Raw genomic sequence first — 26,577 nt, forward strand, 5'->3', positions numbered from 1 at the left:
CGCGAGAGTTCCCCACAATATCACTCACTTCCGCCAGCCGCCCCCACTTGCTTCCCGCGCTTTCTTCGCCTTAGCTTCCGCCGCCATTTTGCGGGCTTGACGCGGACGAGGCGGTCTCCCGCTTCTCCGCTGCCATGGGCCGCCTAGACAGGCTGCTCGTGGAGAACTTCAAGTCGTGGCGCGGCCACCAGGTCCTCGGGCCCTTCCGCAACTTCACCTGCATCGTCGGTCCCAACGGCTCCGGTTCGGCTTTTGCTTGGGACGCTCGGGCGATGCGGGGGCGAGGCCGGGTCCTGGGGGGGTAGGGGGCGATAATGCCGAGATGTTGGGGAAACTGAGGCTCAGAGAGACCCAGCGGGAGGGGGGAGAGGAGCGCCACCTGGTGAAGACAGCCCTGCCACAGCTGCGCCTTGTCACATCCAACCCCTCCCTCTCCCCCAGGCAAGTCAAACGTGATGGACGCGCTGAGTTTCGTGATGGGCGAAAAGCCCAACAACCTGCGCGTGAAGACGGTCCAGGAGCTCATCCACGGCGCCCACGTGGGCAGGCCCGTGGCGGCCAGCGCCAGCGTGAAGGCCGTGTATGTGGAGGAGGACGGCGAGGAGAAAACCTTTACCCGGATTATCCGGGGTGCGTGGGGACCCCCTCCTCTCCAGCCCTTCTTGTTCCTCCCACCTCCCCTTTTCATCCCTCCCCCCTCCTGCCCCTCCCCTCCTCTGCCTTCTTCCTCCATTCCTCCCCTTCTCCTGCTCCAGCCTTCCTCCACCCACCTTCCTCCTCCTCCCTCCTCCAACCCCTCCTCCATTCCTCCCCCCTCCAGCCCTTCCTGTTCCTCCCCTTCTCCCCTTTTCATCCCTCCCCCCTCCTGCCCCTCCCCTCTTCCACCTATCATTCTTCATCCCTCCCCCCTCCTGCCCCTCCCCTCTTCCACCTATCATTCTTCATCCCTCCCCCTTCTGCCCCTCCCCTCTTCCACCTATCATTCTTCATTCCTCCCCCCTCCTGCCCCTCTCCTCCTCCCCTTTCCTCTTCCATTCCTCCCCCTCTCCTGCCCCAGCCTTCTTCCTCCATTCCTCCCCCCTCCTGCCCCTCCCCTCTTCCACCTATCATTCTTCATCCCTCCCCCTCCTGCCCTTCCCTCCTCCCTCTCCTCTCAGCCCAGTCCCTTCTTCCTCTGTTGCATTTCCTGGTCCCCTCCTCCTCTCTTGTCCCCAGGGTGGGGCTTCTGTTCTGTTGCTGTCTCAGTGTGTGTTGGTGCTTCCAACAGTGAAGCACCCTCATCCAAGAGTTTTTCTCCCCAGATAAACTGTCCCTCCTGGAGGGCAGGAAGCCCTCTCCCCAGTTTGTCTCCATTTCCCCCAGTAGCTAACAGACCCCTAGCTTGGCAGGTAGGGCTCACCTTGCAGCCTTTCCCCATAGCAAGATGCATCCCGCCCCCACCGGGGACTGAGACATAGATGTCTAATTGGTGTCGAGTCCCAGTGCTCATGTTAGCTTAACCTCATTTTCCACCTGGTCCAAGCATTGGGAATAGTAAGGTGTCTGGAAGACTTGGTCAGCCAGAGAAAACTTTGGGTGGTGTGATCTGCCATGTTAGTGGTGGTCATCTGAGCATTTGATCAGATATGAGTCATTATGGGGCCAATTCGGTTTTGTTAAAACAAATGCTTTTGTAGAAACCTTTAATACTTATTGGATGAACCGTGTCAAATTTTGGTTTGCCAAAACTAATGCAAACAAGATTAGAAGGGAAGCAACAAACTGGGAAAACATCTTCACAGTTAAAGGTTCTGATAAAGGCCTCATTTCCAAAATATAGAGAGAACTGACTCAAATTTATAAGAAATCAAGCCATTCTCCAATTGATAAATGGTCAAAGGATATGAACAGACAATTTTCAGATTATGAATTTGAAACTATAACCACTCATATGAAAGAGTGTTCCAAATCACTATTGATCAGAGAAATGCAAATTAAGACAACTCTGAGATACCACTACACACCTGTCAGATTGGCTAGAATGACAGGGAAAAATAATGATGAATGTTGGAGGGGATGTGGGAAAACTGGGACACTGATGCATTGTTGGTGGAGTTGTGAACGAATCCAACCATTCTGGAGAGCAATCTGGAATTATGCCCAAAAAATTATCAAACTGTGCATACCCTTTGATCCAGCAGTGTTTCTATTGGGCTTATATCCCAAAGAAATACTAAAGAAGGGAAAGGGACTTGTATGTGACAAAATGTTTGTGGCAGCCCTGTTTGTAGTGGCTAGAAGCTGGAAAATGAGTGGATGCCCATCCATTGGAGAATGGCTGGGTAAATTGTGGTATATGAATGTTATGGAATATTATTGTTCTATAAGAAATAACCAGCAGGATGATTCCAGAGAGGCCTGGAGAGAGTTACATGAACTGATGCTGAATGAAATGAGCAGAACCAGGAGATCATTATACACTTCGACAACGATATTGTATGAGGATGTATTCTGATAGAAGTGGATTTCTTTGACAAAGAGACCTAACAGTTTCAATTGATAAATGATGGACAGAAGCAGCTACACCCAAAGAAAGAACACTGGGAAACGAATGTGAACTATCTGCATTTTTGTTTTTCTTTCCGGGTTATTTCTACCTTCTGAATCCAATTCTCCCTGTGCAACACGAGAACTGTTCGGTTCTGCACACATATATTGTATCTAGGATATACTGTAACCTATTTAACATGTAAAGGACTGCTTGCCATCTAGGGGAGGGGGTGGAGGGAGGGAAGGGAAAAATCGGAACAGAAGCGAGTGCAAGGGATAATGTAAAAAAAAAATTACCCTGGCATGGGTTCTGTCAATATAAAGTTATTATAAAATTACATATATATATATATATATATATATATAAATTTTGGTTTGCATGGTTTGTAACTTAGTCTTTATTTCTTCTAGGAGGATCATCAGAATATCATTTTAATGACAGTTCTGTCAACCGTTCTGCCTATGTAGCAGAGTTGGAAAAAATTGGCATAATTGTCAAAGCCAGGAACTGCCTAGTTTTTCAGGTAAATAGCTAAGGAGCAGTGGCTGCTGGGTTTTGAAGGAATAAATGTAACCAGGAAGAATCAGAACAGCCTGTGGAGTGACTGCAAGAGAGGGATTAAAAACTAGGCTCATAGGAAGTGGGATGTTGTATCTGTGATTGGGAGGCCGTGGCCCCCTTGCTGGGGATGCTCCGTGCTGGACAGACCACAGGGCAGGGCGGGTGGCTGAGTGGGTGCAGCGCCTAGGGATGACATGTCTTTCGTCAGGGGTAGCTGCTCTGACTTCCTCAGGGATCCTCCTTCACCTGGACATCTTACCCCTGCCTACAGTTGCCTCCTCTCCACCTTCAGTTCCTGTCCCCCTGAAGCAGACTAGTCCTGACCTCTCCACCTCTCTCAGCCGCCTCTCCCCCCCACCCCCAACCTTGTGACTTGCGTTACTTTGGGGCATCTCCCTCGTGTGACTGGTGTTTCTGCCATTCTTTGTGCCCGTGCTGCTAAACATTGGCCTGGCACACAGTAGTCGCTTAATTACTATGGCCCAACTGTCTGATGGGCCCATGTTCTGTTTCAGGGCACTGTAGAATCTATTTCGATGAAAAAACCCAAAGAAAGGACTCAGTTTTTTGAAGAAATTAGTAATTCAAAGGAGCTTATTGAAGAATATGACAGAAAGAAGAAAAAGGTACAGAAAGCTGAAGAGGACGCCCAGTTTAATTTTAATAAGAAAAAGAACGTGGCTGCTGAACGCAAACATGCCAAGTTGGAGAAAGAAGAGGTGAGTGTGCAGCATTGGCTGCAGCTAGCACAACCACACCAAAACACACCAGACTCCAGAAAGCTGGGTCTGCCTTGGGCTCCAGCTCTGTAAAGCCAGGCTCCTTGTTGCCCCTCCTTCCCAAGGGGATGTGAGGGCCAGAGCACAGAGGAGGTCTTTTGGAAGGGCTCCCTCTGGGAGCAGGTAGGCTTAGGCACTAGGCGGGCCCTGTGGGCCAGTCTGAGGTGGACTTGGTCAGTGAATGGTCCTTGTAAGGACTGGGCTTACTCCCTGAGAGGGCCCATTACTGTGCTGCTTTCACAGGAAAGCTTGAGGCATACAGTGCTCCAGGTCACCCAGCTCCTAAGTGGCTGAGCCTGCACTTGAGCAGTCTCCCTGACTCCAGGTGCAGCACTCTGTGCCCTAAGCCCCCTGGGAACCACAGAAACATCCGAGGCCATCTAAGTATGAGCAGCATCCTGGAGGAGGGCCTGCCCCTGTCTCCTCCCTACCTCTTCTGGCTTTCCTGGTTTCTCCCTTCTGCAGGGAGCCTCCCGCAACCCCCTCCCCCCCAAGCACCTGTGCTCTGTAGCCCCCAGCTTCTGCCGAATTAGGGGACCAGCAGACTGACCACATGTCCGGAGTCCTTCCGGCCTCCCATTGCCTCCCTGATAAACTCGAGGACTGAGGCCATTCCGTGGGTGTCTGTCTTATTCAGATCTGATGCACCGAGTTCAGGCTCTTTTTGCTATATGTTTAGTATGTGATAATTCTTGACACCTGGTGATGCTTAAAAAAATACTTTGATTTTTGATTCTTCACTCATGTAAAATACTGAAGACTAAGCCATCATGTTCCTGCCCATCCCTGCCCATCCTGTACCTACATAGATCTAGCCTCAGCTAGATCTCTTTTCTTACTGGATCAGGTCCATGACCTCAGCTTGTGAGATCCCTTTTGATCCCAAATACCATTAAGCAGTCGGTTACCTATACCTATCTTTGCCTCATCTGGAAATTTAAGAATTACATTATCAGTGTTTTCATTCAAGTTGTGGATAAAACTGTTGGGTATACAACATTCATTGCAGAATGAATCCTAAGAATCCTCTAGGGCATTTTTCAAGGTTGACGCTATATCAGGTGCCATTCAGGGGTCCCCAGTGTTTTAGGCTCTAGGATGCCTGCTTTACACATCAAACAACTTGAGTGGTGAACTGGGAGCTAGCACAACCACACCAAAAGCTGTGGGCTGAAGTGAAAGCTCTCCTGTTGAAATGCCTTCTCTATGAATGCCTTCATTAGCAAGTGAGGGAAAGAACAGACTAAAAACCAAAACCACAAAGTAGCAGTTCTGGAAATCAAATCATATGTTAACAAATTTGAAAATAAACAACTGATAAAAGTAGAAGCTATTTTGGGGGGGGGGGCAACAACTACTGAAATAGCTAAAATGATTAATGAAAGAAAAAATGAAATAGGAAAATTCATTAAAAAAATGAAAAGGAAGTAAAGGCAGTAGTCCAGTTATTTTTGCTAAGTTACATGCCAGCAAATCTGATGTCTGAATCCTTATAAAAATAGAAAGTACTCAAAATAGGAGAATAGTTGTTTAAATAACTTGTCATCAGAAAAGAGACTGAATGAACCTCACATGTGTTCCTGAAACAAAACTCCAGCATCCAGGAATATGTATGTTAAAGCCAGTCCATTCCAAAATTACATATGTTGCCTGCAAAAAAAAATAGGAGGTTCCCTCCCAAAAGCTCTGAATGTAGACACATTGGAGTCTTGAGACCTAAGTCAGGGAGAAATAATAGTATAAACCCATCTCCCTAATAAAACATTGATTCACAATGATGGACAGAAGCAACTACACCCCAAGAAAGAATATTGGGAAATGAATGTAAACTGCTTGCATTTTTGTTTTTCTTCCCGGATTATTTTTATCTTCTGAATCCAATTCTTCTGTGCAACAAAAGAACTGTTCAGTTCTGCACACATATATTGTATCTAGGATATACTGTGACCTATTTAACATGTATAGGACTGCTTGCCATATTGGGGAGGGGGTGGAGGGAAGGAAGGGGAAAAATCGGAACAGAAGTGAGAGCAAGGGATAACGTTATAAAAAAAAAATTACCCTGGCATGGGTTCTGTCAATAAAAAGTTAATAATTATTAAAATAAATAAATAAGTAAAACATTGATTCAAATAAATTATCATCACTTAGGCTATAGCAACTTTTTTTTTTTTTTTTTTTTTGCTGAGGCAGTTGGGGTTAAGTGACTTGCCCAGAGTCACACAGCTAGGAAGTATTGTGTCTGAGGTTAGATTGAACTCAGGTCCTTCTGACTTCAGGGCTGGGGTTCTATCCACTACACCAACAAGCTACCCCTTATAACATCAAATTAAAATAACTATGCATTACAACCTAGTTGGATTTATGCCAGGAATATAGGATTGATTCAGTGTAGGAAATCATGCAAACATTATAGATCATGTTAACAAAAATTATGAGAACTGCATGATTAAATCAGTAAGTGTTAAAAATCCTTTTGGCAAAACCTAATAATGTCTCCTATTCAAAATACTCAAAAGCATAGGAATAAGTGGACTTCTTCTTAATACAGTAACTGATAATAACAGCCATACTTAACATTTGTGTGATGCTTATGATGTGCCAGGCATTATACTTAACACTTTACAAATATGGTCTCATTATATCCTCACAATAACCTTGGGAGATGATTGCTAAATTATCTCCATTTTACAGATGAGGAAATTGAGACAGAGGTGAAGTGACTTGTCTTGGGCTACCCAGCTAGGAAGTGTGTGAGGCTGGATTTGAATTTGATTTGTTCCTGACTCCGAGTATAAAACACTGTGCCACAGAATTTCAAACTGAGAGCAAACTATGTTGATAACGGAAAAAGGTTGGCAGCCTTTCTAATAATAAAATCAAATTGAAGCCAGGATGTCCATTATCATTGCAATGTTTAGCCGGGTAGGAGAAATGCTTGCTGGGACATTACAATAAGAAAAAGAAAATGAGAATAAAGAGAACAAAAAATTGATGTTTTGGAGGGGATTGGGTGGTCTGGATCAAGGGGGCCCTCAAGTCAACTAAAAATTAATTGAAATGATAAATTTAGCAAAGCTACGGAAAGTAGAGAAAATGCACGGAGTTCATGGCCTTTTTGAACATTCCTTGGACCCCAGCAGAGAGAGGAGTTCCATTAGTGGGCCAAGATCCTCCCAGCACTGTATGGGGAGGCCTGCCAAGCCAGGGGCAGCTGGATGACAGTACTCCCCAAAGTAACTTAGTGATTTCTCCTAACGATTTTACAAGCTCGCACCTCTCTGCTTACCAAAGGGTGATTTGATAAAACTAGAAGCAATAATAACAGAATCCATCTGGAGGAATATGAATTCCTCCCTCTGTGACCCTGAGCAGGCCACTCCCTGCTGCCTGCTTGGGTTTAGTCATCTGTGAAGTGGGGAGAATGGCCCCTCTCTCCCAGCATATTTGTGAGGAGATGCCTAAGTGGAAGCTGTTGCCATGATCCACCTGGCTTTGGACAAGCCATCATTTTGCCCCCTGAGCCCACCTGCTGATGCCCTTGGCCATCATTTGCATGTTGAGAGATGCTCAGCATAAGGCTCTTTGTGTGGCCGCTGGCAGTCCGTGGACCTTGGCCTCCAGCCTCACTGTGTGGTCAGAGGTCCTTTGGCAGCTTTGTTCACATGTGGACCCTGTGCCCTTTTCCAGGCTTTCTTTGCCTCTAGATAGTCTTAAAAATAGTATTTAATTTTTTTTCCAATTGCATCTGAAGATAGTTCTCCCTCTTTCTAAGAGAAAAGATGGGAGGGGAGTGAGAATAGTCTGCTCTGATCTGCATTCAGACTCCTTGGTTCTTTCTCTGGATGTGGATGGCATTTTCTCTCATCTTTTGCAATTGTCTTGGATCACTGATTGCCAGCATGGTTGATTATTGCAGCGTGGCTGTTGCTGTGTATGGTGTTCTCCCGATTGCTCACTTCACTCAGCATCAGTTCGTGGAAGTCTTTCTGGAAGCGTGCTGTTCATCACTCCTCACCCAACAGTATTCCACCAGAGTCACGTACCCAGCTTTGCATTCCCACTCCTCACTTGATGGGCAGCCCTTCGTTTCCAATTCTTTGTCACCCCAAAAAGAGCTGCTCTAATAAATTTGTGCATGCGGATTCATTCCTACTCTCTGGTCTAGAAACCTGGCAGTGGTACTGCTGGATCAGCACAGTTTGAGTGTCCTTGGGGTCTGCTTCCATGGTGCTCTTTGGGGCACTTGGGCTGCAAATGGCTTCTTTATCGGATGGGTTACGAGGCTGGTTTGCCAGGATGGTATTGCCCATGTGGGAGATGCTGGAGAGCCAGAGCCACGAGGACATTGAGCTTTCCCTTCAATACTGCCCTGGCCAATTTGTATCCTACCTCCCTCCACCCTCCCTGACCACCCAAGACCTCTAAGTCTTAATCTGAAGCTTCCTCAGGGTCTTCTTAATCACAGCCTCTCCCACCTCTTGCCAAGACTCACCTTTCCTGCCTGTGACCCTCTTTGGATGGCATCATTCCTTGCCTCCAAAATGGGGCCACAACCCAGTGAATCCCCTTGTGCTGGCACTAAATGGCCTCCCCCTCAGCCTCCAGACCAGGATGGACCCCTTTCTTCTCCCTTTATCTCTGGAGGTTCCTTTTGCCCTTCAAGGTCCTATAGTGCCTTTCCTGGTGATTTGGGAAGTAGCTCTTTCCCCTTAGAGCCTAAGCCCATGAGGGCTGATTCCCAGGAAGGGCATAATCAGTGCAGTGTGAATGATGTGAGCCTCTGGAGGCTTGTTTTGGGAGGCACCTGGGCGCTGTCTTTTGAGTCCCAAGGATACTTCTTGCAGGGCAGGATTGGGGAGAGGAGTAATGGGGGAAGGTACTGGGGGGAGGGAGGTAGGGAGGAAGAGGGTGGTAGTGACTCAGAAGTCATGAAAGATGCTGGGGGGGGTGGGGCACGGTGAGCCAGAAAGGAGCATGGGAGGGGAGGGGAATGATAAGGAGTCAGCACCTCTCAGGCTTAGAGGGAGACCAGACAGAAAGGGTGCAACCATGGAGGGAGGGGCTGGAGGAGTATATGGCCTACCAGTGTCCAGGCTCCCTAAGGTCGTCTCTGGTTTTGCCCCAATCAGGCCGACCGCTACCAGGTCCTCCTCGAGGAACTGAAAGAGAAGAAGATACACCTGCAGCTTTTTCAGCTTTACCACAATGAGAAAAAAATTCATTTTCTGACCGGTGAACTAGATGAAATGAACAGGAAATTGGCTCTCACAAAAGACTCCGTCTCTGCTGATGAAAACATAGTGAAAAACAAGAAGAAGGACCTTGGAAAGTTAACCAGAGAACTTCAGCAAATGGAAAAGGAGATGAAGTGAGTTGTTTAGTTTAAAAAGAGGTAGGTTTAAAGTAAGTACAATTAGAGTTGTCGATCCCTTGAAATCTGAAATTCTTGACTCCCCCCCAACCCTGTCAGGGAGATAGAGGATGTGTTCTTCTCCTGCCTGTTGACCTGGAGGGAATTGGAGATGTAAAGGATGTGCCCAGGGTCTCGTAACTCACACAAATACAATTGCCTTGTTGTGAAAACCCATGTGATCCTCACCTTGCCAGTGACTCTGGAGTAAGCAGGCAAGTGTCATCTCTCTTTCCAGGGCTCTGGATGCAGTATTGAATCAGAAGAGGCCCCAGTACATCAAGGCCAAGGAGAATACCTCACATCACCTCAAGAAGCTGGAGATGGCCAAGAAGTCCATCAAGGTCAGTGAGAAGCAGTGTGCCAAGCAAGAAGATGATATCCAAGCCCTGGAAAAAGAGCTGCAAGAATTAGACGGGAGCTGGAGGAACTTTGAGAAGCAGATTGAAGAAGAGAAACTGCGTCGTGGTAGGGACATCGAGCTGGAAGCCAGTCAGGTGAGAATCCAGCCTCCTGAAGCCTCCCCGTCAGGCTCTCTGGGGTTTGCTGTGGGGGAGAAGAATTGGGTGAAGATCCAGAGGGAACCAACAGCCTATGTTTCTAATGTTTTTTGCCTAGCGGTACTTAGTAATTAATTTTAAAGCTTCATCTTTCCATTTATAGGAATACTGACTTTGGAGTCTCTTTCAGCCTCATGTATAATGTGAGGTGATGAGGAGGTATTTTAGGTTCCCTGCAGCTTGGAAGTGCTACGTTGCTTGGTGGTTGTTCTTTGTTCTTGAAGAGGACCAAAATACGGTATCACTATGCTAGAGTTGAGTTACAGCTTGTCCAACTGTGGCTGATCAGACCAATACAAGCTCGGAGTGCTCTGCCGCAGGTCGGACACAAATAGTCCCTATGAACATTTGGGGTGACTTCTCTAACTGCACATCTCGCGTTTCTTCTGAGCTACTGCAATTCTGCTGTTCTCAAAGAGCACAGTACCTTCACGCCATGCTGGGTGGTCCTGTGCTTGTCTCTCTCATGTCATACAATCAGTTCTAAAGAGATCCCTTGAGAGTATCCCTCTATCGCCTTTTCTGACCACCTTGTGAGTGCCGGACATGTTCTCCATAAAATATTTTTTATGTCCTATGAATCTACAATGATTGACTAGTGCCATTTGGTGGTCTTTCAAGATCTGAGAATTATATTAATAGGATTTGCTTTTGTGGCCAGAAGATGTTTTCCAAAGAGTTGATTTCTTATTTTTCACTTTAATTTCTCTGCTCACAAATGTAAAGAAAATTTTTCTCAAAGCTATGTGACAGTATAGAAACTTAGATGACTGTTTAAATGACAGAAAGAGGATGAACTAAACATAGCCCCAAATTTGATATTATTCCTTGCTTGTTTACATGAATAATTTTAAATTTTTTGCATGCAAATTTATTTTTTAACATTATTTTGTGTGTAATATTACATAATGTGTAATATGTTTAAATGTCCAAATGATCATGCATACAATATTTGGAGATTCTCTCTCTGTATATAAGTATTTGTATTTGAGGGCAACTAGATGTTACAGAGAATAGAATACTGGGCCTGGAATCAGGAAGACTCATCTTCCTGAATTCAAATCTGGACTTAGATATTTCCTAGCTGTGTGACCCTGGCCTTGTCACTTAGCTTTGTTTGCCTCAATTTCCTTCTTTGTAAAATGAACTGGAGAAGGAAATGGCAAACTCCTCTAGTATCTTGGCCAGGCAAACCCCAAATGTGGGGTTATGAAGAATTGAACCCAATTGAAAGGACTAGACAACGACCACAGATTATTCAGCTACACATACACAAAGCATTCCAGAGCTCTGGCTTGAATCTAATTTTGCAAAACATTTTTCACTCCCCAAGGTCACATGGAAGAGTTTGGCCCATCTTGTTTTTGGAGCACATTGCTAAAAACTTGAAAATTTTGTTTTGAATAACTGCGAGCTATCTGAGCTGAGCTGTTGTAGAACCTGAAACATTCATTTTATATCTGCATTATTTCATTGGACAAAAGTTGCCAACAATTACAGAACCTGTATACGATCTTTATTTTTTAGTAATAATAATTATCTGCTGGATAAAGTTGTTATGCTTTGAGAATTTCCTATCCTTTCTCTCACTGAGTGAGGCATGTCTGGGTGCTCTTTATCCAGCTGGATCAGTACAAGGAACTTAAGGAACAAGTGATCAAGAAGGTGGCGACCATGACGCAGCAGCTGGAAAAGCTGCAGTGGGAGCAGAGGGCAGATGAGGAGAGACAGGCCTTTGGGGAGAGGCGGCGAACAGAAGTTCAGGTAGGCCGCATCTTGTCACCCGTCAGTGTGACCTTGATGCCAGCCCCACCTGTTTGTTAGCAAGAGTCAGGAAAACCCAGGAGCCAGACAAGTTTTCAGGAAGTTGGGCAGGAGATTGGTCTGGTGAGAATTGACTGTGAATCAGGAAGGGGAGAAGACAGTTTTCTGCCCTTCTGCTAAGTGATCTGGTAACTCAAGACGCCTTTGGGGCATTAACTTTTGAATGTAACCATTATTCATTCGTTGCATAGTTTCCATTAGGAAATGTAGCTTGATTTCCAGACCAGTATACAAGGGGATCAGCCCTATAGGTAGGGTTCATGCTCAGCTCTTCAGTGAACAGGTTGTATGGACCTGTTGTATGCAGGCCTTGTTCTAGCTGCTGAGTAGAAAGGTGACTACTAATAGTTCCCTGCCTTTTTTACAGGGACGGTGAAACACACATATCCCAAATAAATAATTGTTGTCAGCATGGTCAAGAGTCCTAGCAACTGGCAAGGGTGTGGGACATCTCCCTTCCAGAAGGACCTTGAAGGGATGGGATTCGGATCAAAGATGGTCACGGGGACTATCATGTAGTGGTTAAAGGGACTTTGAGTGTAGAGACCAGAAGTTCTTCACCTTTTGTGGAGGGGAAGAAGGGAAGAAGCTGTGGGTAATCAGTGACTATGTGTGGAACCCTTCTCTGGATAACATTTTTAAATGTATGAAACAAAACACAAATAAAACAAGGATAATAAAGAAAACCAAGTCTTGAAATAGTCTTCAAATTATTTAAAAGCCAGCAAGTTTAGGGTCCCAGGTCAGGAATCTGTGCTCTAGGAAACTATAGAAAGCTTGGCTCATGGCCACTTGGGTTGGAAGAGCAGAGCTGTGAAGAAAAATGAAGGGACACAAGGCTGGAAAAGATGCGGGCTGCAGAGGGATGAGAGATGGTCCAGCGTGCCTGGCTCTGGTAGCTAAAGGGAGCTTCTGCAAGCCTTTTGGGTTGGCTGTGGCTCTTGGATGGAATAGGAAGAGTTAGCCTTCAAAAGAGCTAAGTCTTCAGTATTGAAATTATACTTGTAGACATTTAAGTGTCATTTATTCAGGAAACAGGAGCAGTTCCCAAACCACCAACATCCAATAAGTCTTCAAGTCCAGTTGAGGCCTGCTGGGTAAAGTGCGAGCATTTCTCTAAGGTCTCTTTTGTAGCTCTCATAATTGATTTTAAATTTCATTTGCTTTTTTAGGGAAATTTAAAGCAAATAAAGGAACAAATAGAAGACCATAATAAACGCATAGAGAAATTGGAGGAATATACAAATACTTGCATGTAGGTATAGAAACAAATATGGTGATTCTTGTTTGTTGAAGATTTGAGTCCAGAAGTAGCTCACCTTCTTCCTTCTGCCCCCCTTTTAATCCCTTTCCATCAGAAAGAACATGAAGGTCTTCACCACAGGATGTTGGAAGAGTCCCGTGCTGGCTGCTTTCCAGAAGTAGAATCTCTTCCTCCCTGGGGAGGCAGGTTAGGGGGAGCAGGAAGAACCTCAATTGTAGTCAGGAGAACCTGCTTCTCCTCAGCTGTGTGACCCTGTCAGTCACTAAGCCGCCTTTGCCTCATCTGTAGATGGGGCTTAGCACATCTTGTATGACGTAACCAGGGATTTTTGATGTTAGATGTTAGAAGTCAAAGCATGAGGCAGGTGTCAGCTCGGGGTAGTTTGTTCATTGGTGCTGACGTGGGTATCTTGGGACCTTTCAACACAATTATGGAATCATGTCATCTTTCAAAGAACTTCATCTGAGAAAGTGAAATTCTCGAAATTTCTGAAGCATTTACATGGTGGGGATTACAAAGACAAGAATGAAGCAATCCTTGGCCTCAAGCGCCTACTACTCTGGTGGGATGGCAGAAGAGAATAGCACGAGAGCAAAGAGAAAGCAGGAGGGGCAGGAAGCTTTGGTGGAAAGGTGCTGGGTGTGAGCTCTATGACCTCTTGAGCACTGAATTCTTTAGTATTGGAAGGGCCTGAAATGCCTTTTTAGTTATAAAAAAGTAATTATATATTTTTAAAGTTTTAAGTATATATTTATTTTGATATTTTCTAATTACATGTTAAAAAATTTTACCACTCATTTTTAAAAATTTTGAGTTCCAAATCTCTATCTCCCACCTGCCTTTCCTCCTGCTTCCTGAGAAGAGAAAAATATATCAGTTAAACATATGAAGTCATGCAAAAACATTCCGCATTATCTATGTTGCAAAAAAAAAAAATACACACAGAACTAAGTAAAATAAAGTGATACAAGTGTACTTCAATCCTCACTCGAGAGTTGATCGGTTTTCTGTGGCTCTCTGGAGGTGGATAGCATTATTCATATGGGTCTTATGGAATTGTCTTGGATCATTGTATTGCTGAAAATAGCTAAGTCTTCTCAGCTGATCATCATGTAGTATTACAGTTATTCTATAATATTTTCTTGCTTCCTTCCTTTATTTTGTATCTGTTCATATGAGTCTTTCCATCCTTCCTGTCACTTCTTCTAGCACAGTAGTAGTCCATCACAACATAAGACTACATCTTATTCATCAATTCCTCAGTGGATGGCATCTCCTCACTGTCTATTTCTTTGCTAGCAGAAAAAGAACTGCTGTTGGTATCTTTATACCCATAGGTCCTTTTCCTTTTTCTCTGATCACTTTGTGATACAGACCTAGCAGGGGTATTGCTGGCTCAAAGAGTAAGCAGAGTTTTGTAGAACATTAGGTGCACTTCCAAATTACTCTCCAGAATGCTCTTTAGAATTAATAAAAGAGTGTTTAAGTTTTGACCATTTAGTTAGCAATAAGAAGTAAAAATTGTACTAAATACAAGACATCCTAAATTGGAAAGATAGCGAATCTTCATCACTGGTGGCTTTCAGGTGATGGCCAGATGGCCATTTGTCAGGGATGCCTTTTGCATCGAAACTAAATGTCCTCAGCTATGACTGACAATTCTTTGGGATGGTTTGGGTTACATTAGATTCTTCTCTGAGTGCCCCACCCTGCTTGTGGTGACCATGTAATTAATCTGCCTCTCCCCCCTACTATTCCTGACAACAGCAGATGACATCATCTCGCTTTTCATTTCCTCTGTGTCATTGTGGCATCTAGCAATTGTTTGAAAGAGAAAACCCAACAAGAAGAAACCCTCGTTAAGGAAATTGAGGAGTCCAAACTCAGAATGGTCAAAGTGAATGAAGAATTGAGTTTCATCAGAATGGAGTTACAGGATGCACGCATTGATCATCATGAAGGAAAGCGCCAGCAAAAGAAAGTAGAGATTCTGGAGTGCATGAAAAGGCTTTATCCCGAGTCTGTGGTAACTAGAACGTTTGACTTAGGCATTCTGGGTGAATTAGATTCGGAGCTTTTCGGTTCAGTGGGAAAAACAAATGTGATTGAGAAGCTGAGATGTGGAAGTCAGGCAGAAACCACAGTTTGAGCAGCAGATGGGCACCAGGGCTGGCCAAGGTGCCTTTGGAGCCCCTGGCAGCACTGGGTTCTTGGGGTTCTGTAGTGTTGGGAGTACTTGGAAGCAAACCTTCTCCAAGTACTCTGAGCAATCAGATTCCCTATTTTACAGATGTAAAATGTGGCTTGCCCAGAGTCATATGGCCAGGGAGGGTCGGAACTGGGGCTGGTAGGTAATGGGCTTCCTGATTCCCAGGCAGGGGCTCTTTCCACTGGACCATACTGTCTTGTGGAGAAAATAAGACTTCATGAATATTATAAAAGATCCACGGTTTCCTTAATCACCAATACAATTATAGCCCTTTACCTAATTCTCATGAGTTACTGTAGCCAAAAAAATTCCTCTTTTTGGCCCCAGCTTCCTGGGAGTGAGTCTCTGAACTTGACTGGGATGGCCAAGTCTCGTGTTAGGTTGGTCCTTGAAGCCTTTCTGGCAGCTCGTGGGACTTGCCCACCAGATGTTCAGCCTTTCCCTGCCATAGGGCAGGAGCTCCTCATCATGAGACCTTGGAGTAGACAGAAATGAATGCAGACCTCCTTGAGCCTAAAGAACAAAAAGCTACAAATGTGTTTCCCTGAAGACAGTCCCTGTGGCAAACCTATTTTTAATGAGCTGGAGTATTTTCCTTAGACTTTTCAGAGTCTGCTCTTATTTCGGTTGCCTTGTTTAAAAACATAGAATTTTAGATGATTTCTGAAACATTTGGCATCTGAAATGGCTGGAATCACCTTTTGAGGCTCTTCATTCTGTACATTTAGAGTACTTGAAAAAATGCAAGATGCTAGTGACATTTGCAAGTCTGCACTTGTAGCAAAATCAAGGGAATTTTTTATCCTCTTGAAAATGATAGATTTGTGCTTTTTGGTTAAACTGAAAGAAATCATGCACTAAATACTTGTGTGCTTTTCTTTTGAACTTTCCCAAGTTTGGCAGACTCCTTGATTTATGTCATCCCATTCATAAGAAGTACCAGCTTGCTGTGACCAAACTCTTTGGCAGATACTTAACAGCTATTGTGGTAGTTTCTGAAAAAATAGCAAGAGATTGCATTCGATTCCTGAAAGAAGAAAGAGCTGAAGCTGAGACGTTCCTTGCTCTGGATAACCTTGATGTAAGTATCTTTCATAAGTCGTGATAAAGTGGTATCCTCTTGCCGAGCTGACCTTCCACAATAACGTGCTGCTTCTGGAAGGCCCTCCAAGGCAGGAAGCACACACTGCCCAGTTGTACTGTGAGAGCCTGCTCGTCAAGCCAGTCTTCACAGAAGCACCGAAGGTATGAGCTTGGAGCACCACAGGCCATTCAAAGACTCGGTTGTCCAACATTCATCAGTTGGGTGAACATTCAGGGAGCACGTGCTGAACGACAGGTCCCAGAAACAGAAATGACATCCCGTGCTCGTGGAGGACACTATCTTCATTCGTAGATGTGCAAACAATAGACACATCCTGATTCAGAGGGCCAGGGGAACCATTAGTGAAAGGGGCCAAGAGAGCTTCCATGTAGAAGATGAGGTCTGAGCTGCATCTTGGAGGTAATGAGGGAACCCCTTCCAGGTGTGGGAGATGGGTGAAGCCATCGAGGCCACAAAGGGGAGCGGTGTGTAAGACTGGAAAAGGTAGTTGGGGCCAGACTGCATAGAGCTTTGAATGCCAGAGTGAGTGGCTTATCTTTAGTAGTAGAGGTCATCCCCTAGAGTTCATTGAGTAGAGACTGGGAGAGGTTTGAGGTAGGGAGACCATTGGAGGCTACCTGAATACTTCAGGTGAGAGATGATGATCTCATCACATGAGGCTATGGTTGTGGGAATGAAGAGAGGGGAAGGGATATGAGAGATGTTGTCAAGGTGGAAAAAAGACTTGGTTCCATGTTGGATATAGTGAGGCTAACTGAGGAATCCTCCTCAGCACTGGTGGTGCCCCTCCAAAATGTGTGTTTTCTTTCGGATGTGTTGGGCTTGAGATGCCCACAGGCCATCTAGTTTCAGAAATCCAGTAGCCAGTTGATGGTTTTAGAGACTAGGACAAGAATCAAAGTTCTGGAGTTAGCTCTGTCAAGATCAGTAAACTCATTGTGGAAAGGGCCCAGAACCTTGGCTTAGAGCCACAATCGAGGAGCACGATAGGGCTGGAGATCACCTGGGGAGACTTGGGAACAGCTGGAAGATTCAAGAAAAGCATTGTCGGGAAAAACCAGAAAAGAGGGTGGCCACCATGATCAGAGCCTGCAGAGCCCATGAGGAGCCGCAGGATAAAGGCCTTCTGATTTAGCCCTAAATGGACTATTGGATCTTTTCCCCTTTTATTCCTTGTTATTCAGAGTGATTTTCTGGAAGGCTGGAAAACATCAGGGATGTCAGAAGGAATCAATAACAGTTTCTTTTGTAAAGGACTTCATTGTAAAGGAAAAAGTTTAGTCATGAGACTGGAAACTAGGAGTTGTTAGAGGCAGAATCCAGATGATGGGGTGACAGCCAACATTTTTTTCCAGTTTACCTCTTCCATAACAGCCTAGGAAATAGGCCCAGCCAAAATCTAATTGGGAAAGCCCCCCCCCAAAAAAAAAGTCATCGCAAATCATCTGTCCCACCCAGGACCAGTTAGGACGAGAGACATGGGTAGGGGCTGGGCAAAGCAACAGGAAGCATTTGAGCACCTGGGGGCAGAAAAAGGTCCCAGGGGACTCTGAAGCAATCCCGAGTAAGACCCATGGTTACGTTCAGGTCACAGATTCCTGTACTGTGTACAGAGTCAGGAGCAAGCTGGGACCTGCCTCCTTGCTGATTGGTTCTCTAGTCCCCATATACCATGGCTGCCATGAGCACTTTCTCTCAACCTTGCACTCTTCAACATCTCAGAATGGTTCGGTGCCTTCTGAAGTGCCCAGGATGTGGCCATCTCCTTCCACTGTCCTCCTACAATCCTCTTCTGTCTCTCAGAGTCCTCAGCATTTCTGCGCACACTTCTTGCCTCCACTTCCTCTCCTCTCACACCAATCTTTTTAACGTATAGTGATTGCTTAAAATCTGACCTAACTGGGTTGATGTGAAAGAAGTGTCAGTTCTGCCTCCTTGACAGTTGATAAAGGGACGCCACCATAAAGTGGCATGCCCAGGAACTCGGATCATTTCTCAGAACTGCTGACTGGCCAGTCATTCCCTCATGATTAATTGAAGAAACTGGATTCAAGAAGTTTTGGATAAATGAAATGAATCATATTTTATTTTGTGCACATGCTAAGGAAACCATGAAATGAATCTATTCTGCCCAAATCCCAAAACTTTTAATAGTGTATGGCTAGGACTTTTTGTGAATTACCCACACTCAGCAAACAGTTGGGTGACAGGTGTTCTGGTTATTGCTAAGTTTTGAAAAGATTTTCTGCCTTCTATTGAAATTAATAAATTCTGAGGAAAAAAGAATTGGGATTGTTTTTTAGTTCCAAATTCTCTCCCTCCCCCCACCCCAATAAGAAGGCAACAAAACCAAAATCTGTTATAACCTCTACATATGTAGTCTTGCAGAACTCATTTCCCAGTGAGTCATGTCTCCCGCCAAAAGCAACCACAACATGCTTTCGTCTGTACCCTGAGCCCATCAGTTGTCTTTCTGCAAGTGTTTTCTCAGGAGTCCTTTGGATTTGGATGGATCATGGTATTGCTGTTTGGATACATTGTTCTCTGGTTCTGCTCCCTTCACTTTGTATTAGTGTCTGTGAGTCCTCTTAGGTATTTTTACAAAGAGCACTCAGTTGAGATCAGATCCATAAATTAGAAACGGAATCTGTCAGTGGTTATCTTCACTCATACCACTGAAGAAAAGCAGGGGAGGTCCATGGCTCGGGTCACCAGAGGATGGCAGGGAGCTGAATGGGACTGCAGGGCCCAGATTTGGAGGTACAGAAGAGGAACAAAGGGAAGGGCCCTGCCCTTCCATGCAGGACATGCCCCCAAAGTATCTCAGAATCAACATATCCAGAATGGAACTCTGAGCCTCTGAATTGGTCACCCCAACCCTCTGTTGTCTTTCTCCAAGTGGAAGTTCCTTCGGCTTGGGAAGCTTCCATCACCTGGCATTCCTCCGTGGCCTTGAAGATGAAGTGCCCGCTTCTCTCTGGCTCATGCTCCCTTTCCTTCTCTCAGAAGCCCTCCTGGCTCCCCTCGCAGCTCTGCCTAAAGGCTCTTGCCTTTATCAGGGCTTGGCTGATCTCCCCCAATCCTGCCAAAGCCCCGCACATGTAGACTGGGTGTGTTTGCCAGGCTGGCTGGGGTGGGGGAAGGGTGAGTCCACAAGCAGCGCCGCCTCTGTAGGCCTCTGCGGTTCCTAGCCTGGCACATCCTAGTATTCGGGAAATGCTTGTTAAGGGACGGCTTTCCTCTTTGTGAAATGGAGGGGTTGGGCCCAGTCTCCTAGCTCTTCTTGCACAGCTGGTGCTTTACTCCTCTGTCTGCTTGCCAGAGCTGGACTGGTTGAGGATGCCCCCTGAGCGCGGGATACTCCTGGAGCATCACACCTCATGTGCTCTTTATTGTGTCTTTCAGATCAAGCCTATCAATGAAAGGCTCAGGGAGATAAAAGGCTCCAAGATGGTGATAGATGTTGTGCAGACCCAGCTTCCGCAGCTGAAGAAGGTCATCCAGTTTGTGTGCGGCAACGGGCTTGTGTGCGAGACTGTGGAAGAAGCCCGGCACGTGGCCTTTGGCGGGTCCGAGCGGCTGAAGGTGAGGGGGGACCGATGAGCAGCTGGGAAACGTGCTGAGATGTGATGGGGGTGAGCATTTACCACCCCCATGCAACGGGCGTGCAAACACGTGCCTTAATTGATTTCACTTTTCCCTGCTTTTATGTTCACACTTTCTTGGCCCTGTAACTTGATACACCCATAAATGAGATGAGGGAAAAGGTCAGGAGCCTGTCTGTTAGAGCGTGCCTTGTAGGGGGGCAGAGGAGCCCCTAGTGTTCCTGGAGAAAGCATGTGCCCAGCCAAGTGCGGGTGGCTCAGAGTGACGATCAGAAGGGGCCGGAGAAGGTGTCTTGCCAACAGCACGTGACCTAGGTTTTGGGCAGACTCTCCCTGACAGGAAGGGCCTTTTCTCTGGTGCTGCCTTAATCTCCTCATCTGTGACCTGGGCATAGCAACACCAGTTCCTGGCCGTGGAGAGCCAAACTCATATAAGGGCCAGGATTGTTATTTGTCACTATAGCTTGTTTTTCTTTTTAAGTGTTTAGAAGCCACCCTATAGGGTGACTCTTTCAGTATAACATGGTCTCCCTCTTTATCTCTCTTATCACACCAAGTCTGCTCATGCCTTTCCTGCACCCACCCTTTGGACTTAGCTGGAGCTCTAGCCTTTTGGCGAATGTGGCCGTCTCTCAGTTTCGGGGGTGTTTCTTACAGTGTATCTCAGATTCTGCTCCCTCACTCTAGCTGAAGGTCAGCCCATGCCCAATTCTGACTATTGTTCCCCGCCCCATTTCATTCTCTGACACTTTTTTCTCACTGTTTCCTGCCCCCTTCTTATAAATAAGAAGAGGGAGTGAGGGGGCACCCTCAGCATGAGCCATCTGCTGGCTCTTGCTTCCCTGCCTTTCTTCTCTTTCCTTGCCCAGAACCTTACGTACCCTAACTCCATCTAAACATTCTTCATAAATTGCCCTTTGTGGTTACAAGTGTTTGGGTTTGTGACTGACCTGAAGTTCTCATGCGTCCTTGCTCATTCTGCAGGATCTCAGGTGCCCTTTCATTGCCTCTAAACCCAGAGACATCTCACCATTGGATTGATTTCATTTTACGTTGAAACTAAAATACTGCTGATGGGAATCTTAATTTCCTGGGCAGGATGGCCCCTCTCCCCTTCGCTTCCTCCCAGCTTTTGGGCTCTGAGGCACACATCCTCCCTCTTTTAACCATTCCTGATGAGGCAAGGCTCATGTGTTGCCTGTCCCCCGGCTCTCCTTCCAGGTGCAGCCTTATTAGCCTTGGTGCCCCGGTGGTGTTTCCGCAGCCTTCCTGACCTCTCTGTTTTTTTCCATAGTGTCTTCCTTTTTTCATCCCTTTGCTTTCTTCTTTTAAGATCATCCAGACATCACCTCAGTGTCATTTGACTCTTTCTGCAACTGTCCCTAATGAAATTGGGTTCTAAGGGAATATCTTGGGGTTTAGAGGAAGGAGTTGTAATCATGGCTTTCAGTTATTCTGAGGATTCTTACATTACCTCTCTTTGATCTGTTTTTCCAAATTAAGTTTTTTATATGAGCTATCTTATGTTTCTCTCCCTTCCCTCTCTCCCTACCTTCCTTTTCTCTTAGGGAAGGATTAACTTAGGTTTGGATCTCTATTTTCAAGGAGTCTCTTGCTTGGATGCAGTTCTGCAACTCTTGTACTAAGCTAATTAAACTTTTTCAAAATATTTTTTCCTAAATGTTCATTTCTCTTTTTCATTGTTTTTTATTATCCTTGTTTCATTTATAAAATTAAAAAGAAATTCTCTTAATTCTTCTCTTTTTGAACTTGTGCCCAAGCTATGTTTTTATTGAAAGTTTTGTTTGAACCTATTTTGCAGTCACTTTCTTCTTCTGGGTTGTGTCTTGAGCATCCTTGTCATCCATAGTAGCCTTTTATGTTTGGGTTCTTTTTTTGTTGGCTCATTCTTTTGCTCTGACTTCCCATATTCAGACTTTTCATTAGGGTGGGGCTCTGTACCCCCTCAAAAGGAACCATCAGGGCTCTGATTGGGCCCTTTCCAGAGCTGCTTTTGGTATCTGTTAATCTTGGGAAGCTGCCCTAAGGCAACATTAGGCCCCTTTACTTTTTTTAAATCTTAATCTTCTCAGAATAAAAGTATGCTTGCCCCTAGATTAAAAGATTAGAAACAAATTTGAGGGACCCTGCTTTAAGTGACCTGGCAAGATCTGTGCCATCTTGTGTATTCTCTGCTGTTAGAAACCAGCTTATCTTCCTTTTTGCAATGACTTTTCACCTCTCTTTTCAGCTTTCTCATTTTTCCTAGTTTTTGTTTTTATATCTGCTTAATCCTCCTCCTCCTTTCCCTTTCCCTTTCTCTGTCTCCTCTCCCCTCCCCATCCCCACACAGCTTTTTGTTTGATTGAGTCTATATCCCATTCCATGATTTCAGGAGGACAGGATGAATTGTGAGACTAGGAGATGATCCGTAGCCTGCGAGTCCGAAAGCCTTCTCCTGCGTCATTTGTTATGGCCCCAGCATAGGCCATTACCTGCCTCTGTCCCACTCTGCTTAGCAGGAGGGCTTCCCCAGGAGAAGGATACTCCTTAATTTCCAGTTTGGGGCCCCATGAAAAGAACTAGTATAAAGACTTTTGTGCTTAAGAGTACCTTGTCTCTTTTCTCCTGTCTCTTTGTGGTTGAGGCCCTTAGAAATCCATCTGGAGCAAAGGGTATACATACATGTATATCAGTTCCCAGCTGACCCGGCAGGGTCATGGCATGCCTGTTGTTCAGCGGCCAATAGCTCTGAGGTAGAATCTCAGAGGTGCTTGTGGTCATTTCTCTAATTATTAGTTTTAGAGTATTTTTCCCGTAATTGTAGTTTGTAATTCTTCCTTTGAAAAGTATCTGTTGGGACATAGGTATAGATACGCGTTCTATAAACTATAGTTTCTGTAGGTATTTAGATTGAAATTTCTCCTTTTAGCTCTTCCTATATATTTTTTTGCATATAGGAATATATACTTTTGCTTGTATAGATAGGAATGCTATAATTTACTTCATATCCTGCTATAAGTTGTTAATTATTTTATTTAATTTCTAATTAACCCTAAAATTTTGTAATATACTTTCATTATTTGTTAAAAAACAAAAACAAAAAAATATAGTTTTATTTCCTCTTTGCCTGTGTTTATTCTCATTATTTCTTTTCATTGTCTTATTGCTATTTTGAGCACTATTTTAAATAGTAATGGTGATAAGCATTGCCTTTCTGCATTGTCTACATTTGTTCTTGGTTTTGGACAAATACTATTTTCTTCCTATGATTTCTAGAGGTATTTTTTTTTTTTAATAAGAATGGCTGTTAAATTTTGACTAAAACCTTTTCAGCTTTCATTGAATCAGTTATAATGATATTGATTGATATTGATGTAATCTGTAAAGTACTGAAGTCATGTGGATGTGGGTCTTGCTGGCCTGCACCTAGCTCACCCTTTCCCATTCTCTTGAACTCTGGGTCAGAGGCCGCCTGCTGGTTCTGCAGAACCCACTTGGTCCTCCCCAGTCCCTTGTCCTCTGTGGAAGGCCAATGGGTCACTTCAGGGCTGGCTCTCTGCCTGCTGAGGTGACTTCTCACAACTGAAGCACCTTTGCCTTTACAGACAGTAGCTCTGGATGGAACATTGTTTTTGAAATCGGGAGTCATTTCTGGAGGGTCGAGTGACTTAAAAATCAAAGCCAAATGCTGGGATGACAAGGAACTAAACAAAATGAAGGAAAGAAGAGACCAGCTCACCAGTGAGCTAAAGGTGAATGTGCTCATGCCCTGGGGCTCCCTTTGCTTCAACTTTTCTGTTCCTCCATCCCCTTCCTCATTGGTCAGTCCCCTGCTTCCCAAATGCTTCGGTCCTTGGTGCTCACCTCCTAATTGGCTTGCTGCTGTCCTCGCTGCCCTGTGGATATCTGTGTTCCTAAGACCAAGGTGACCAGCCATTCCTTAGGCTTCTCCTGTTGTCTTTTGAATACATGACAAAATCCTCCCGTCATTTGAAGCTCTGCGCAGTATGATGTCTAGTCCTCATTGGTCACACCATAGACCCAGGGCTGCCTCTGGTATCCTGGGCCCAGAAAGGGCCCCCTCCTGACTTTGCCTCTGTCAGAACCTTGCTGCCCTTCCCAGCTGGGCCTCTGGCAGCACCTCCTTGGAGGCCGGAAGCTGTTGGGGGCAGGACCCATTTCCTTCTTTGTCTTCGAAGCCCCTGCCCCTTACTTAGGGTCTAAGAAGTCGGGGTGAATTGAATTGCATATTTGGCATCTCTCAGCCCTCGTGCCAGAATCTTTCCTGGGTAATCAGTTGAAGGAAGTACATTAATTTCAGAAAGGATGGAGCATTTGGGGCTAGGTCATGCAAGAGTTGTGGCAAGGAAATGCCAGTGTTCACCTGGAGAAGAGACTGCTCAGGAGGGGAACCACTGGGTGTCTTCTGCTAAGGGGCAGCTGAGAGGCCCCGGGGGGACCAGCGAGGGCATGTGGAAGTGAAGCTGGGGACCCTCCTTCCACAAAGCCAAGTTTCTAGCAAGACTTGGGCCCACATGATGTAGTCAGTAACTGTTGAAGTAGGTAAAAAACATTGAAAAAGGACTAGAAAAGACAAGATAACTTATTGCAGTGTTTCTCTTTTTTTTAGGACATGATGAAAATACGCCATAAAGAAACAGATTTGAGGCAAATACAATCATTGTTACAAGGAACTCATACCCGACTCAAATATTCTCAGAACGAATTAGAGATGATTAAAAAGAAGCAGCTGGCCGCTTTTCACAAGGTGACAGGACAGGAGGCTTTCAGTTTTTAAATGAGTCGAATTTGTTTTCTCATAGAATCTAAACAAAAAAGGAGCTCAAAGCCATCTCTCTGAGCAGTAGTTTTTTGCTAGCCCTCCAACCAGTAACCATTGGGGGGGGGGCTTAGCATCCTTGGCTGGCTCCCCCACTTTATGCCACCTGAAGGCTCTGTCATCTCTCCAGAACTATTAGGCCCATCTATTCAAGATGATGGTGGTCTGGCTCTCTTGTTATCTCAGAGCTGGGCACGGGCCTCTGGGCCCAACCGAGACAAAGTTCAGAGGAACCCTTGCCCCTCCCTCCCTTTAGAAGCCATTGAAAGTTCCCCTTGTATCTCTTTCTGAAAGCATTTGGTTATGAACAGAGCCAGGAGGAAGCATAGGGACTGGGGCAGCATTGAGGTGAGCTTTTGATTGGATTCCTATTTGGGGGGCCGGATATCACCCAGGTAGGGCTTGTGAGCATCCCCTTTGCCAGGAAGGCTCTGCTTCCCATTGGGACCACAAGGTTGGCCTTTTCTTCTCTCCTTGGAGAATGAATATCCAGTTAGAATTGTATTTATTGAACCTTCCCCAGGAAGTGTCTTCCCTTGTCACTAACCCTTAGCCAGAAGAAACTTCCAAGCTATATCCAAAGGCCCAGCGGCCTTGCCAGCAAATACCATTGCTCATTTAGCGAAGCGGATGTCTGTCAGAAATCACAGATAATGTCGTGGCCCAGGAAGAAATCTAGTGAATGGGCTTAGCCACTGTGAGAGGGAGAAGCCCTGAGCTGGCTTTGGGGATGGTTCCCCTGGGCCTTCGGTGAGGCAAACAGGGGTTGCCTGCTCCCTTTGTGCGGAGCTTCACACTGCCTGCCTTCTCCCTCCCCCAAGCCTTGGGCCGGCCACTGCCCCGAATGTAGTCGTCATGCTTTCCTACACCCGACCATACCCAGGTTACACTTGTAAAACTGAGCGTCCAGCCTTGTCCTTGGCGGCTTCTGGGCAGCAAGCTCACGGGTCGTGGGCATGGAGAATGGTCCCAGAGCCAGCCTGCTCGGGCTTCTTTGGGAAACAGCAGCTTGGAGGGAGTGGTCCCCAGTTCCCCTGGAGCTCTGATGTTCCTGGGCTTTTTCCAGCACAGATCGCATTCCCAGCAGTCATCTCAACAACTAACATTATTAGGCTGATGCTTCGTTTTAATAATGGCGACGGTACCTTATAACACTTGACATACTTGAAAACAGTCTCACTGAAGTAACCGGCTCTGATGATACCATGATTGTTCAGACATTGCCACCTAACAGACCCTCCTCCTGCCCCTTCCCCGGTACCTCCCAGGAGCCTGGCACGGCCTCGGTTTCCCTCTGTGTGCCCCTTTTAGGGTATGTCACACATGATGTGACAAAAGCATCTTCTTTCTCACAATTAGGAACAGTCCCAGCTACAGAGCGAATTACTGAATATTGAATCGCAGTATACCATGCTGAGTGATGGCATCAAGGAAAGAGCACAAAAAATCACTGACTTCCAAGAAAGGATAGATAAGGTGATGGGTCTCATGTGCGGGATGGAGTGGCAATTGGGGGGCATCGGGCTGAGAGGACTGAATGAGGAGAGGGGGTGCAAGGCCGGCCTGCCCTCGGGGAGCTTCCTGCAGCCAGCCGTGGCCACGAGTATTGGTTAGGAGGATCCCCTTTTCCTTTTTCCAGTGGGGGGGAGAGAAAGTAATTTACAGAAAGGAACAGGGGAGATAAACATAATGTCCCTGTTGTCATTCATTTTGTCTTATCTCACTCCCCATGACCCCTTTTGGGGTTTTCTCAGCAGAGCTACAGGAGTGATTTGCTGTGTTTTCTGCAGCTCACTCTAGGAGGAAACTGAGGCAGCCAGGGTGAAGTTACCCACCCCAGGTCACATGGCTGGAAAGTATTTGAGGCTGGATTTGAACTCAGAA

The 26,577-nt window shown here is 45.6% G+C and overlaps 1 protein-coding gene across 1 annotated transcript in view; it reads left to right on the forward strand.

The window, feature by feature from the left end:
• Positions 1-134: 134 nt before the first annotated feature.
• SMC1B (structural maintenance of chromosomes 1B) overlaps positions 135-26,577 on the forward strand; it is a 41,577-nt gene continuing 15,134 nt past the window's right edge. Inside the window, exons 1-14 of the mRNA XM_051962886.1 lie at positions 135-243; positions 442-630; positions 2,941-3,053; positions 3,607-3,810; positions 9,003-9,241; positions 9,522-9,780; positions 11,467-11,607; positions 12,840-12,922; positions 14,750-14,957; positions 16,036-16,221; positions 19,651-19,830; positions 23,459-23,605; positions 24,484-24,621; positions 26,053-26,169. Of these exons, the coding sequence (XP_051818846.1) occupies positions 135-243; positions 442-630; positions 2,941-3,053; positions 3,607-3,810; positions 9,003-9,241; positions 9,522-9,780; positions 11,467-11,607; positions 12,840-12,922; positions 14,750-14,957; positions 16,036-16,221; positions 19,651-19,830; positions 23,459-23,605; positions 24,484-24,621; positions 26,053-26,169 (2,313 nt within the window). The remainder of the gene's footprint in view (positions 244-441; positions 631-2,940; positions 3,054-3,606; positions 3,811-9,002; positions 9,242-9,521; positions 9,781-11,466; positions 11,608-12,839; positions 12,923-14,749; positions 14,958-16,035; positions 16,222-19,650; positions 19,831-23,458; positions 23,606-24,483; positions 24,622-26,052; positions 26,170-26,577) is intronic.

The sequence above is a fragment of the Antechinus flavipes genome, chromosome 5, assembly GCF_016432865.1.
Source record: "Antechinus flavipes isolate AdamAnt ecotype Samford, QLD, Australia chromosome 5, AdamAnt_v2, whole genome shotgun sequence".
NCBI classification, from domain to species: Eukaryota; Metazoa; Chordata; class Mammalia; order Dasyuromorphia; family Dasyuridae; genus Antechinus; species Antechinus flavipes.